Source organism: Carcharodon carcharias, chromosome 3 (genome assembly GCF_017639515.1).
Source record: "Carcharodon carcharias isolate sCarCar2 chromosome 3, sCarCar2.pri, whole genome shotgun sequence".
Classification (NCBI taxonomy): Eukaryota; Metazoa; Chordata; class Chondrichthyes; order Lamniformes; family Lamnidae; genus Carcharodon; species Carcharodon carcharias.
Genome location: NC_054469.1, coordinates 207,992,886 through 208,007,951, shown reverse-complemented (window position 1 = coordinate 208,007,951; position 15,066 = coordinate 207,992,886). Strand labels below are relative to the sequence as shown.

The window sequence follows — 15,066 nt, the reverse complement described above, 5'->3', positions numbered from 1 at the left end:
CCATTAACACTTATTGCGTAGCTTTACACAATAAATGGCCATTTGTGTATGATAATGTCAGACCACAAATCAATACCATTAAATGCCTGCAGGAGAGAAGGAACAGAAAAGGTGTAAAATAAGGATTTTAAAACTAGGTGGTACAGTAGGTTAGCTATACCAAGGGCCCCAAATATATCTGGATTCCTGGATACAGACTCTAAAGACCCATACAGTAATTCACCTCTGGAACCACACCTAATTTGGGGAATAAAAATCTCTCAAAATTTAAAAAGGGACCCATTGGTGTAGCATATTAAAAGGACCTTTACTCTGCATTTAATGTATCAAATGTGACTTGGGAATATTGAAGCTGACATGGAGTACCTGAAAAGCAAAAGCTAACATCCAACAACTGAGTAAAAATTATCACCAATTTTCTAAAAGAAATGTCAATAGTTTGGACGGAGTGGACAGAAACATTTCATAGAGGAAGTAGAATTAACCACAGATACAGCAAAATCTCACCAAAATATCAAGTCAAACAAACATTTCAAGGCACCTGTGGTTTCCATACCTTGGGATGCTGTAGTAATACAATAGTAGATGGGTCAGCTCTGCGCTGGGGCAGCTTTGGTTCACCCATATTACGTTGTGTGTGCAGATCTGGATCACAGCTCGACCAGTTTTGTCTCTGTTGCCTGTAGAATTACATGGATGAAATTGTGAAATCGTTCTTCCCCATGTATCCTTGGCAAAATGAATTGTATTTCTGACTGAAATTTGCACATGTCTTGATGGAAAATGTTCCAGAGTTCTCTACAGCGAGGTGAAAAAAATAAACAGGTGGAAGATGAGGGAATGAATGAATGCTGAATTATGCAAGGAAACATAGGAAAGGTGACTAATGCTTGGTTGAAATTATGGGACTTGAGAAGAATGGTGGACAGGGTGGGGAGAGGCAAGGTGATTTAGGAAGGCATTTCTAGAGAGTAGGGTCTAGGCAACTGAAGGCTCTGTCATCAATAGTGGGGAAAACAGATGGGAGAAATCCACCAAGTACCAGAGTTAAAGGATTGAAGGGTTTAGGAGGAGGTTGGATAAGATAAGGCCATAGACGGATTTGAAGATGAGGACAATGTTTTTACATTTATTGTACTTGTTTGTAAGCAGCCATGTAAATCAGCAAAGGACATGTTACAGATGAAGGATTTGTTGCAGGAATCAGATGGCTTTTTTTGGACTGGTTGGAGAAATATTTAAATTTTTAACATTATGTTTGTACATCACTTACTTCAGAAGTCATTGGGGTTGAGAAATTTTGTGTGGAGGCCTTTCTTTGCTGGGAGCATTGTCCCTAGAACTGCAAAACCTGGAACTCATGGGGACATGGCCAAATCGCTACCACCCATTAGTTGACATGCCAGGTGGCACTATGTGGCACTGAAAGAATTATTCACCGTTATATTTAGTCACATTGCTTTTTGCTCAGTCCTTGTTTTGCCCCTTGAACACCATTCCAATGTGTTTCTGAATGGACGTAACTTTTAATTCACCATGAAAGGCAGCCAGTAACTGTAATACACTTGGATTTTGTAAAGGTATTCAATAAGGTGCCACCCAAAAAAGTTAATATGCAAGGTAAGGGCTCATGGATTTGGAGGTAATATATTAACATGAATGGAGTATTGGTTAACAAACTGGAAGCAAAGAGTAGGGATTACGGGGCATTTTCAAGTTAAAAGGCTATGACTAGTGGAATGCCAAACCAAAAGGATCAGTGCTGCGACTTCAACTATTCACAATCTATATTCATAACTTAGACAAAGAAACCAAGAGTAATGTATCAATGTTTGCTGATGGTACAAAGCTAGCTGGGAATGTAAGCACTGAGGAGGACACAAAGAGGGTACAGAGCTATATAGACAGGATAAGTGGGTGGGCAACAAGGTGGCAGATTAAGTATAATGTAGGGAAGTGTGTAGTTGTTCACTTTGCTAATAAGAATAGAAAAGCAGAAGTTTTTAAAAAGCGTGAATCTTTTACGTGATAACATTCAGAGACACTTGGGAGTACTCATACAAGGAGCATAAAATGGTAGCATGCAGTTTTAGCAAGAATTAGAAAGGCAAGTAGAATGTTTATTGCAAATGAGCTGGAGTCCAAGAATAAAGAAACTTGCTACAATTGTAAAAAGCTTTGGTGAGACAGCATCAGGAGTATTGTCTGCAGTTTTGGTCTCCATGTTGAAGGAAGCATATACTTACATTGGAGGCAGTACAGTGAAGGTTCACTGGATTGATTCCTAGATGAGAAGGTTGTCCTATAAGGAGAGGCTGATTAAGCAGGGTCTACATTCACTGGAGTTTAGAAGAATAAGAGATGATCTTATTGAAATGTACCAGGTTCTGAAGAGGCTTGACAGGGTAGACCCTGAGAGGTTGTTACCTCTGGCTGGGGAATCTAGAATATATCCTTCCTTCAACATGGAATCCAAAACTGCAGACAGTACTCCTGATGCTGCCTCACCCAAGCTTTTTACAATTATAGCAAATTTATTTATTCTCGTACTCCAGTCCATTTGCAATAAACATTCCATTTACGTTTCTAATTCTTGCTATAACTGCATGCTAACACTTGAGTACACCCAAGTGTCTCTAAACGTTATTCCACTCAGGGTAGGTAGATTTTGAAGAGGAGAAATTTCTTCACTCAAAGGTTTTGAATCTTTGGTATTCTCCATCCCATAGGGTTGTGGATGCTCCATCATTGACTATATTTAAGGCCAGTTCTGTCGAAGGGTCATGAGGACTCGAAACGTCAACTCTTTTCTTCTCCGCCGATGCTGCCAGACCTGCTGAATTTTTCCAGGTAATTCTGTTTTTGCTAACATTCTATGTTCCTCATATGAGTACACCCAAGTGTCTCTAAACGTTATTCCACTCAGGGTAGGTAGATTTTGAAGAGGAGAAATTTCTTCACTCAAAGGTTTTGAATCTTTGGTATTCTCCATCCCATAGGGTTGTGGATGCTCCATCATTGACTATATTTAAGGCCAAGATGGACAGATTTTTGTTTTCTCAGGGAATCAAGGGGTATGGGGGCACAGGCAGGAAAGTGGAGCTGAGGCAGAGGATCAGATATGTTCATTCTGAATGATGGAGCAGGCTCAAGAGGTGGGATCGACTCCAGCTTCTGTTTCTTAGGTACCATAATGGATAGCTTCCTTCAGTAACTCACCAGCGTAGCCAGTCACTATATTAAGAGCCGGCTATCTTTCTTTATTATTTGTTCATGGGTTGTAGCAACACTGGCTGGACCAGAATTTATTGCCCCTCCTTAATTGCTCTTGAGAAGGTGGTGGTGAGCTGCCTTCTTGAACTGTTGCAGTCCACATGGTGTAGGTACACCCACAGTGCTGTTAGGGAGGGAGTTCCAGGATTTTGACCCAGCAACAGTGAAGGAACAGCAATATAGCTCCAAGTCAGGATGGTGAGTGGCTTGGAGGGGAGTTTCCAGGTGGTGGTGTTCCCATGTGTCTGCTGCCCTTGCCCTTTGAGGTAGTAGTGGTCAGATTTGGAAGGTGCTGTCTAAGGAGCCTTGGTGAGTTCCTGCAGTGCATCTTGTGGATGGTACACACTGCTGCTACTGTGCATCGGTGGTGAAGGGAGTGAATGTTTATGGATGGGGTGCCAATCAAGTGGGCTGCTTTGTTCCAGATGGTGTCAAGCTTCTTCAGTGTTGTTGGAGCTGCACTCATTCAGGCAAGTGGGTAGTATTCCATCACACTCCTGACTTGTACCTTGTAGATGATGGACAGGCTTTGGGGAGTCAGAAGGTGAGTTACTCGCCCACAGGATTCCTAGCCTTTGACATGTTCTTGTAGCCACATGGCTAATCCAGTTCAGTTTCTGGTCAATGATAACCCCCAGGATGTTGAAAATGGGGGAATCAGCAATGGTCGTGCTATTAAATGCCAAGGGGCAATGGTTAGATTCTCTCTCGTTGGAGATGGTCATTGCCTGGCACTTGTGTGGCGTGAATATTACTTGCCACTTGTCAGCCCAAGCCTGGATATTGTCCAGGTCTTGCTGCACTTGGACATGGACTGCTTCAGTATCTGAGGAGTCGTGAATGGTGCTGAACATTGTGCAATCATCAGCGAACATCCCCACTTCTGACCTTATGATGGGAGGAAGGTCATTGATGAAGCAGCTGAATGGTTGGGCCTAAGACACTACCCTGAGGAACTCCTGCAGTGATGTCCTGGAACTCGGATGATTGACCTCCAACAACCACAACCATCTTCCTTTATGCTAGTTATGATTCCAACCAGAGGAGAGTTTTCCCCCTGATTCCCATTGACACCAATTTTGTTCTTTGATGCCACACTTGGTCAAATGCTGCCTTGATGTCCAGAGCAGTCACTCTCACGTCACCCCAGGAATTCAGCTCTTTTGACCATGTTTGAACCAAGACTGTAATGAGGTCAGGAGCTGAGCAGCCCTGGTAGAACCCAAACTGAGCATCAGTGACCAGGTTATTGCTAAGCAAGTGCTGCTTGATAGCACTGTTGAAGACCCCTTCCATCGCTTTACTGATGATGGGGAGTAGATTGATGGGGCGGTAATTGGCCGGGTTGGAGTTGTCCTACTTTTTGTGTACAGGACATACCTGGGCAAGTTTCCACATTTCTGGATAGATGCCAGTGTAATTGTACTGGAGCAGCTTGGCTAGGGCTGAGGGAGTTCTGAAGTCCATTTCTTCAGTACTATTGCCAGAATGTTTTCAGGGCCCATAGGCTTTGCAGTACCCAGTGTCTTCAGCAGTTTCTTGATACGTCATGGAGTGAATCAAACTGGCTGAATACTGGCATCTGTGATGCTGGGGACCTCCGGAGAAGGCCAAGCTGGATCATCCACCCGACACTTCTGGCTGAAGATTGTTGCAAATGTTTCAGCCTTATCTCTTGCACTGATGTGCTGGGCTCCCCCATCATTGAGGATGGGGATATTTGTGGAGCCTCCTCCTCCAGTGAGTTGTTTAATTGTCCACCACCATTCACAAATGGACGTGGCAGGACTGCAGAGCTTAGATCTGATCCGTTGGTTATGGGATCGCTTAGCTCTGCCTATCACTTGCTGCTTATGCTGATTGGAACACAAGTAGTCCTGTGTTACAGCTTCACCAGGTTGACACCTCATTTTTAGGTATGCCTGGTGCTGCTTCGGGCATGGCCTCCTGCACCCTTTATTGAACCAGGGTTGAGCCCCTGGCTTGGTGGTAGTTGTAGAGTGAGAGATATGCCGGGTCATGAGGTTACAGATTGTCGTTGTGTACAATTCTGCAACTGCTGATGGCCCATAGCATCTCATGGGTGCCCAGTCGAGTTACCAGATCTGTTTGAAGTCTATCACATTTAGCACAACACGATGGAGGGTATCCTCAATGTGAAGACAAGACTTGATCTCCATAAGGACTGAGCAGTGGTCACTCCTACCAATGCTATCATGGACAGATGTATCTGCGGCAGGGAGGTTGGTGAGGATGTGGTCAAGTATGATTTTCCCTCTTGTTGGTTTCCTCACCACCTGTTGCAGACCCAGTCCAGCAGCTCTGTCCTTCAGGACTCAGTCAGCTCGGGGCTGTTGTGAAGTTGTGAAACACTCCCTGCAGAATTTAACTGCAGTGTTCCTTTCAATGGGGTTTCCACCCACCCAGGAATCGGGGGTAGGCAGAATGTGGAGTTGAGGCCACAATCAGATCAGCTATGATTTTATTGAATGGCGGACCAGGCTCAAGGGGCCGAATGGCCTACTCCTGCTCCTGAATTGTATGTTTATATGTTCACAGGATGAACCAAAAGAGAGAAGGTAGGTGTACTGGGGGACCGAGAGGGTTTGTGGGGAGGGTTTTTCAATTGCGGAGATGGGAAGACAGATAGTTGGTGACGGGGGGTTGTTGGTGGTTTTGCTATGCAGCTTTTTGGGTCTGCAGGAAGCACTCCTGCTTCTCCTGACACACAAGCAGTGATGTAAAGACATTTACCTCATGGATTCAGCTCCTGAGTTTCCCAAAGACCTGGAAACATCACCTGTTTACTAGAATGACTGTTGAAATTGGCTCACATCTTCATTATAATATTAAAATGACCAATCCACTTCCCTCAAACTGGTTTGTCACCCGCCCCCTCATTCCAGCTCTGTTAAAACCAAAGGTGTGCAGGTTGGAGGTGGTTCAGTTCCTGCTGCAGATTCTTTGCATTTTAACTTCTGACATGGCTGCAACACAACCCTCTGTTTGGAGTTAAGATTCAACCCTGTGATTCTAAGTGCCCAAATAATCATCTAAGAGTGGGAACTTTGCAATTTTTCCCCTTCCTAACACAGGCCAGGAATTAAGCTGTAGAATTTTCCGATCGATACAACTTAGTTCCCCGGTAATGCTGCATTTGGGCCTAATCACGGGAGTTTGTAACATATTTCTAAGTTATGTAATGTCTCATTTCACTTATCCTGAATGGTCATCATTATGCCTTTCAAGGTTTCCTGCTGATGTGTTGGCCAAGAGCTTAATTAACTGATAATTTTACTAAAACCGTCAGGGCATTTGCTTTAATTTCACCTGGCTCTTTCTTCCCCACTCCACCCCTCCCCCTGCTTAATTTTTTCCTTTTGTCAGAAGCCATTTTCTGCAAGTGAGCATACCAACCTGGTAACTGGGCAACTCCCGATTGCAGCAAGTCCACGTTGACCTCTGCAGCCGTAGTAGGGAGGCTGCTGCAGGCTTGTGTAGTGCCCGGGGCCTGCAGTGAGGCTTGAGGGCAAGGTGCTGAAGGAGGAATCTCTGCGGCTTCCCACGTATGGCTTAAAACTGCTTGGCAGCTGCTCCTCCTCTGCATCTCAGCTGCACAGTTCTGGGAGGAACCTGCTAAAAGCAAATCAGTCTCATTAACTAATGTCACAATACTCTAAGAAGTTGCACCAATAAACGACTCACAACTCTACCAAAATAAAGCACGAGTAATTTGCAGGACGATTTTTCCTGGTATTTTTGCGTGAAGCTGAAATCCTAAAACATGAACACTGATAAGCCACTGGGCAAAGTGCCCAAGAAGTGAAGGTTCTCATTTCTCTACATGGGATCTCTGCTTTCCCTGCCCACGCTTGTGAGCCTTGGCAACACAACATATCTGCAAAGTATTTTCGAAGGCGATGAGAGATTAAAAAAAAAACATGTTGCTGTTTTGTAAGATTTGTGTGAAATATAAGCACTGTTCCTAATAAGCGTCATGCACAGCAAATTGAGACAATTGTTTGGCCTTTGCTATTTAACCCTATGGTGGTTTGTTTCTGAGACACGAAGCCCAGATGTAATTAGGATCAATAATATTCATAAAGCCATTTGTTCAATCATTCGAGAAGCACTTATTCTAGTCTAGAGCTCATCCAAAGCTCCGCTGCCAGCAATAAGTCCTATTATGCATCACTTCCGTGCTCATTAATCTACATTGGCTCCCAATGCAGCAGCGCCTCAATTTTAAAATTCTCATCCGTGTTTTCAAATCTCTCCATGGGCTGGGATTTTCCAGACCCGTCATGGGCGGGGCAGCGCCCCAGTCTGAAGTCCATCGACTTGCAGCGGGACCGGACAATCCTGGCGGAGGGCAGGTGCGGAAAATCCCGCCCATGGTCTCTCCCCTCACTATCTGCGTAACCTCCTCCAGCCCTACAACCTTGCGAGAAATCTGTGCTCATCTGTCCTCTTGTGCATCCCCAATGCTCACTGTTCCAACTTGGTGACCATGCTGTTAGCAGGTTAGGCTCTCAGTTCTGGAATTTCTTCCCTAAGTTTCTCTCCCGCTTTCTCCTCCTTTACGATGCTCCTTAACACCTTGCACTTTGACCATGCTTTTGATCACCTGTCCTAGTACGTAGCTCAGTATCAAAATTTTTCCAATCATGTTCCTGTGCTTTGGGATATATTTCTGTGTTAAAGGTGCTATATAAATGCAAGCTGTTGCTGTTGCTACCACACTTGTAAGCAATATTAGTATGCTGGGTTATATCACACCTCCAAGATGCAGAGCAATATAGCGCAGGGAGAGATAGCATTTGTGTGCTTTCAGGCTTATTAAACTGAGACACTCATGTAAAGCCTTGTTTATACTAACATTTGGAAGTGAGTCTGAATTCAGAAAGAGCTGAAATCTGATCTGCATTGAGCAAGTCCAGTCTCCTGCCAAGTCTGTTCTGGCTTAAAGTGGATCCACTACACAGGTAGATATCATGCCAGAGCTAAATTTAATGTTCACCGATGTAAACACTAAACAGATGCAATGTTCTCCATCACTCTGACCCTCTTCATGAAGAGGCAGTACTTTATATTGTAAATGTCTATTCAGATGATAATCCCCTACATATATCGTTATCAGCAGATTATTGAATATTGTTATGCGTAGACCAGTGAGATAACATAGAAAATAGAGCTATCCTTCTGTTACTGGTTACATGCCAAAAATAGTACATCCACTAAGGATTCATCTTTTAGTTTGCATTTACCACCAACTTACCATGTACTTAGGATTCCATGCTTGCCATGTACCGACCACTAAGTATGTTTGGAAATTATGAGAAAACCTCATTTACACAGAAGGTCCTGGGTTTAATTGTCAGGTTGTGCTCAGTCAGCTGATCTCAATCAGTGCAGTGGTTAGGTGCTATAATTGGTTTCAGTCCCAATGGGCTTGGGGAGGGGAAGTTTCTAATTACTACAGCAGCTTCTTTTGGGAAATGCAACTTTTGTGACATTGACTGGGACAAGATCAAGTCCAAATATTGTAAAGAAAAAGAAACTTGCATTAATACAGAAACATTTGAAATGTATTCATTGTAATTGTAGGAAACCATAACTGCTCTACACCAATGAGGTAACAGCAAGACGGCAGCTGTTGAAAGAAGGCTTCTTGCAGATAGGGTGACCCCGGTACAGTGGTCAATAGTACTGGAGTGGCCCAGTTTGGATTGGCTGCATCAGCTGAAACTCAGGGGGTGCTGAATGCATTGCTCATCTCTCTATAATAGCCTTTTTCCTAGGTCGGTTCTTCGGCTAGCACCAGACCTGCCAGCAGACAGCCTAAGAGATGAGTGTCACTGTGTTGGAGCTTGTGCTGCCCAGCAGGGGGCTTTTGGGTCAGAATACCTTTGTGCAGGATCAAGTTGGGCCTGGAAAAGGCCTAGAGCCTTTCGGTAGTGGAGAAATAGCAGGATATTAAGGACGTCTGCCAATGGATGGTGACTACCTTGGATTGGAGGGCTTCCTAAAACTACATATTTGCCTCATCTCCATTTCCCTGAGTATATCATTGATGAGAGATACAGAAGATGGCCTGGAAGACACAGTCTTATCAGCAGTTAGACATAGTTATCAGATGTACTTGTGCTGGGGAGGTAGTATGAAGGCCTAAGACTCTTTTTTCTATCTTTTGTACTCTCTTTGACTGTGATGTTGGCACTGCACTGTAGCAAAAAGCATTGTTATATTGCTCTGTAAGTCTTCCTTCCTTTCTTGTTGGTTATTCATAAGCAATTATACCTGCAGCAAATTTCCATAAGGACAATAAAGTATGTTGTACTGAATTGAATTGAGTTGAAGGTAAATGGCCAGATAATTTGCTTCCTGGTGTGGTTGATTAAGAGCCAAATATGGGCCTGGTACCTTGAGGTATTTTATGGCTTTTAATTATGTTTAATTGTATGCAGGTGATGAACAATAACTGGGGAATCACTTGTGTTCTTAAAAATAAGAACAGACTAAAACTGTGGTAATTTGGTTAGGAGGTATAAGTTTGCAACATATCTCTCTGTAAATAAAAACTTCAAAAGGTATGTGCAGATTGGCTCCAGTTCTATCCTTTGTCAACTAGTTATCTGGGTTAGAACACACCTGAGAGGGCAGATGGGGTCTCAGTTTAACATTTCATTCAGAAAATAGCACCGTGCAGTTCTCCCTTTGTTTTCTATGTGACTAATGCTTTCTGACACAATCAGGCCATGTCTTCTGAATCTTAAGTAGGCCCTTTCCTGGCTGGGGCATGCTGCCCTCCCAACTCTACTCTGCATGGATAATAATATATCAAGAACCTGGTACAAATCAATCACCCTCCCTCACCCTGTTTTAACTACCATCTTGCCCTGGTTGCACTGGGTGACCTGAATTGAATTCAGGGCTTTTTCTTTTTTATATTTTTATGGGATGTGTGCATTACTGGCTAGGCCAGCATATTTGCCCATCCCTCATTGCCCTTGAGAAGGTGGTGTTGAGCGTCCTTCTTGAACCATTGCAGTCCACGTGGTGTAGGTACACCCACAATGCTGTTAGGGAGCGTGTTCCAGGATTTTGACCCAGCGGCAGTGAAGGAATGGCGATACAGTTCCAAGTCGGGATGGTGAGTGGCTTGGAGGGGAACTTGAAAAGGGTGATATTTCCATGTATCTCCCTTCTCTTAGTTTTTGATTAGCTGCTGAAGGAGCCTTGGTGAGTTGCTGCAATGCAACTTCTATATAGTGCTCACTGGGCATTGATTGGTGGAGGGAGTGAATGAGGAAGCGATTAAGTAGATTGCATTGTCCTGGATGGTGTCAGGCTTCAGCATTTATGTGGCTAGTCCAGTTCAGTTTCTGGTCAATGGTAACTCCTAGGATGTTAATAGTGGGGGATTCAGTGATGGTAAAGCCATTATATGTCAAGGGACGATGGTTGGATTCTCTCTTGTTGGAGATGGTCATTGCCTGGCACTTGTGTGGCACAAATGTTACTTGCTACTTGTCAGCCCAAACCTGAATGTTGTCCAAGGGTTGTCCAAACCTGAATGTTGCTGCGTATGGGCAAGGACTGTGAATGGTCCTGAACATTGTGCAATCATCAGTGAACATCCCCACTTCTGACTTTATGATGGAAGGAAGGTCATTGATGAGGTAGCTAAAGATACTTGGACCTAGGACTCTATCCTGAGGAACTCCTGAAGAGGTGTCCTGGGGCTGAGATGATTGACGTCCAACAACCACAACCATCGTCCTTTGTGCTAGGTATGACTCCATCCAGTGGAGAGGTTCCACCGCCCACCCCAACCACCACCCCCCCACCCCCCACATTCCCATTGACCCCAGTTTTGCTAGGGCTCCTTGATGCCACACTTGTTTCAATGCAGCCTTGATGTCAAGGGCAGTCACTCTCACCTTGCCTCTGGTGTTCAGCTCTTTTGTCCACGTTTGGATCAAGTCTGTAACAAGGTCAGGAGCTGAGTGGCCCTGGCAGTACCCAAACTGAACTTCAGTGAACAGTTTGTTGTTGAGTAAATGCTGCTTGACAACACTGTCAGTGACACCTTCCATCACTTTGCTGACCATCAAGGGTAGACTGATGGGGCAATAATTGGCTGTATTGCATTTGTTCTTTTGGCTGTGGACAGGGCATGCCTGGGCAATTTTCCACATTGCCAGGTAGATGCAATGTTCCAGTTCCTGAGTAGTATTGGAGCTGCACTCATCCAGGCAAGTGGAGAGTATTCCTTACACTCCTGACTTGTGCCTTGTAGACAGTGGACAGACTTTGGGGAGTCATCACAGGAGTCACAACCAGCTCTTGTAGCCACAGTATTTATGTAACTACTGGAACAGCTTGGCTGGGGGTGAAACTAGTTCTGGAGCCCAATTCTTCAGTGCTATTGCCGGAATGTTGTCAGGGCCCATATGCTTTGCTGTATCCAGTGCCTTCAGCCTTTTCTTGATATCACGTGCAGTGAATCTAACTGGCTGAAGGCTCGCATCTGTAATGCTGGGGACCTCAGGAGGAGGCTGAGATGGATCATTCACTTGACAGTTTTGACTGATGATGGGTGCAAGTGGGTGGACATGGGCAGAGCAGTAGGTGGTAACCTACCTTTCCCCATCTTTGACCTAATACCATGAGACTTGATAAGGTCCAGAATCAATGTTGAGAACTCAGGGCAATGCCCTCCCACCACTGTGCCACCACCTCTCATGATGGTGGTGGCTGGGACATTGTCTGTAAGGCATGATTCTGTGAGTGTGGTTATGTCAGGCTGTTGCTTGACTAGTCTGTGGAACAGCTCTGCCAAATTTGTCACAAGCTCCCAGATGTTAGTAAGGAAGACTTTTCAAGGTCCAGAGGGCTGGGTTTGCCGTTGTTGTTTCCGGTGCCTAGGTAATTGCAGGTTGGTCCATCTGGTTTCATTCCCTTTGGACTTTGTAGCGGTTAGATATAACTGAGTGGCTTGCTAAGCCATTTAAGAGTCAACCATATTTCTGTAGGTCTGGAGTCACACAGGCCAGACCAGGTAAGGACAGCAGGTTTCCTTCCCTAAAGGGGGCATTAGTGAATGAGATGAGTGTTTACAACAATCAACAATGATTTCATGGTCACTATTCCTGAGACTAGATTTTAATTCCAGGTTTTTATAAATGGAATTCAAATTCCACTAGTTGCCCATGTCCCCAAAGCATGAACCTGGGCCTCTAGATTACTAGCCCAGTGACTTTACCACTATGTCATCGCCTCCTCCATAATATAATTCCATTGATGCTGCTGATTCACCAGTATATTTCATCCATTCTGCACATAAGCCTATTCAGTAAGGCCCAGCAAACTCTTTGAGTTGCAGGGGTATTACAGGCTGATGTACTCCCCTCAGCAATCCCTGGGTGGTGATCAATAGTGGATGTGTGGCTGATTTTTCCCTCCCAACCTTGGGAATGAAGAAACCAATAATGGTGTTTCTCCAACTTGCCCACATTGAACTCCATCAGCTATGATCTGACTGAATATCAGAATCAGCACGAGGGTCTTAATGGCTTACTCCTGTTTCTATGAACCTAGTATGGCTGCCCCAGCTGAGTTCTGTTAAATCAAGGCAGAGCAGTTGAACCATCTCTTCTCACTTCCACACAGTGCCCTCAGCAACTACAGATTTGGATAAAAACAAAAAAACTGCGGATGCTGGAAATCCAAAACAAAAACAAAAACAGAATTACCTGGAAAAACTCAGCAGGTCTGGATTTGGAGGAAGTTTGTAGCATTCAGTTATCACTATTGTAAACATGGAGAGAGCTCAAAGTCTTTGAAACATGTTTGTTAATGGCAATTATGACACCAGTTCAATACTACACGACTGACTCTCAATGCCCACAGGGCAAATAACAAAAGGGTAATAACGTGCTCCAGCCATTTTTGAGCACTTACCAGGAACAAATAAAAGATCACCTAACATTGTTAAGAAGATAGAGGTTTCTATGAAGATATTAGCAGCACGTGGTAATGAGTGAATTAACGAATACAAACAAAACACTGGGACTCATTTCTACAAGGATAGAATTCAACAGCTAACAAGTTTTGTTAAATCTATATATGAGGACATGGATTCCACCCCCCAAGTGGGAGGATGTCCTGTCTCCAGGAGCTGCCAGCCAATCAGTAGCTCGCCAGTCCCAACGGTACCAGTGGGAGCAGAGGCCACTGCTGGGATTGCAACCAATCCCCAATGAGGAAAAGAGATAGAGGCCGAATAACCAGGTAAATGGGGCAGCTTCATCAGAGTCATTTAGGCAAGCCAAGGTGAGGGCTGCAACCAGGAAGCCGGGGACAGGGGGAGTAGCGTGGGTGGCTCTTGCTACTGGGGGGCATTGGCTTCCTTTGGGGACAGGATACCTGAAAAGGAACCCTCCCCACCACCTCCCACCGAAAACCAGCAACTAGGCCACCAGAGTTTACCTGGCAGCCTCACCACATGATGCGGGCACACCCCACTACTAGTAAAACACCAGCAGGGATGGGAGGAGACCCTTAAATGACCATTAATTGGTCATTTAAGGGCTTCAATTGACCCAAGGGCAAGCAATTTACCCAGCACTTACCCCACTGCTGGTAAAATACCACCGAAGGCAAGTAGGCGATGGGCATCGAACCCCCACCATGTCATCGATTTTATTCTCCCACAACCGCCTGCCCCCTCGGTGTGGGGCTGTGGTAGGTTGGGCTTATAATTCCTGTTTTAGTTAGACTACATTTAGCATACTGTGCACATTTCTGACCTCCAAAAAGGATGTAGAAGCATTGGAGATAGTGCAAGACAAAGATGATACATAAAGATGACAGAGATTTTAACCATCAGGAAAGGCAGAACAGGCCAGGACTCTTCTCTCGAAAAAAGAAGGCGGGGGGGTCACCTGATAGAGACTTTTAAAATTATGAGAGGGTTTATTAGGGGAGGGGGTAGAGAGGATGTTACCAGAGGTGAGAGAGTTCAAAACTAAGGGCCAATCTAAGATAGTCACTAATAAATCGATTAAGGAAATCAGGAGAAACTTCTTTACTCATAGATTGGTGAGAATGTGGAACTCACTATTGCTAAGAGTAGTTGAAGTGACTAAATGTATTTAAGAGGAAGCTAGATAGTACATGGCAGACAAAGGAATAGAAGGACATGCAGATAGGGCTAAATGAAGTATGGTGGGAAAAGGGTCACGTAAAGCATAACTGGGCCAAATGTTCTGCTTCAGTGCTGTAAACTTTACATAATTCTATGTAAGAATGCAACATAGCTTTACAAAAATGTCACTTTTTCTTGCTAAGAATAACAAACAGAAGAAGACATTCCTCCGAGTTACTTTGACCTTTTTTTATAATTACATCAAAAGCATTGAGCAGAGTTGTTTGGACAGTGTCAAAGGTTAATGTGGACCAACCATTGTTTCCTTACAGCTAAATATTTCTCTCAGGTTTTAAAGATAAAAGGTCAGCACCCCTTTATACCCATCAACAATTTAACCACACATCCGCAGACCCTTGCAGCAATTTAAGGCTCTTTTTTGCACTCATCAGAGTGACAATAGATTAAAATGACTCTGACAGGTGAAACCTCTAATGCTAAGCTTATTCAAGAGCCATTAGATAATATGTGTCAGCGCAATTGGTTTGTTTGTGAAATAGCACATATTTCTGCTTTTTTACCTGACAATTCTATCCCTTTCTTCTCTTGAAATTGTTAGATATAGTTGCCCAAGTATCAGT

General features: G+C 44.2%; 1 protein-coding gene across 4 annotated transcripts in view; it reads right to left on the bottom strand.

Annotated features, from left to right (window-relative positions):
- zgc:158766 (uncharacterized protein LOC100009641 homolog) overlaps positions 1-15,066 on the bottom strand; it is a 188,083-nt gene that overhangs the window by 63,181 nt on the left and 109,836 nt on the right. For 3 of the 4 annotated variants that reach the window (XM_041184293.1, XM_041184296.1, XM_041184295.1), the window contains exons 4-5: positions 6,691-6,909; positions 557-680 (exon numbers count right to left, since the gene is read on the bottom strand). In XM_041184293.1, coding sequence (XP_041040227.1) covers positions 557-680; positions 6,691-6,909 — 343 coding nt within the window. The remainder of the gene's footprint in view (positions 1-556; positions 681-6,690; positions 6,910-15,066) is intronic. The other variant, XM_041184294.1, reaches the window with a different exon arrangement.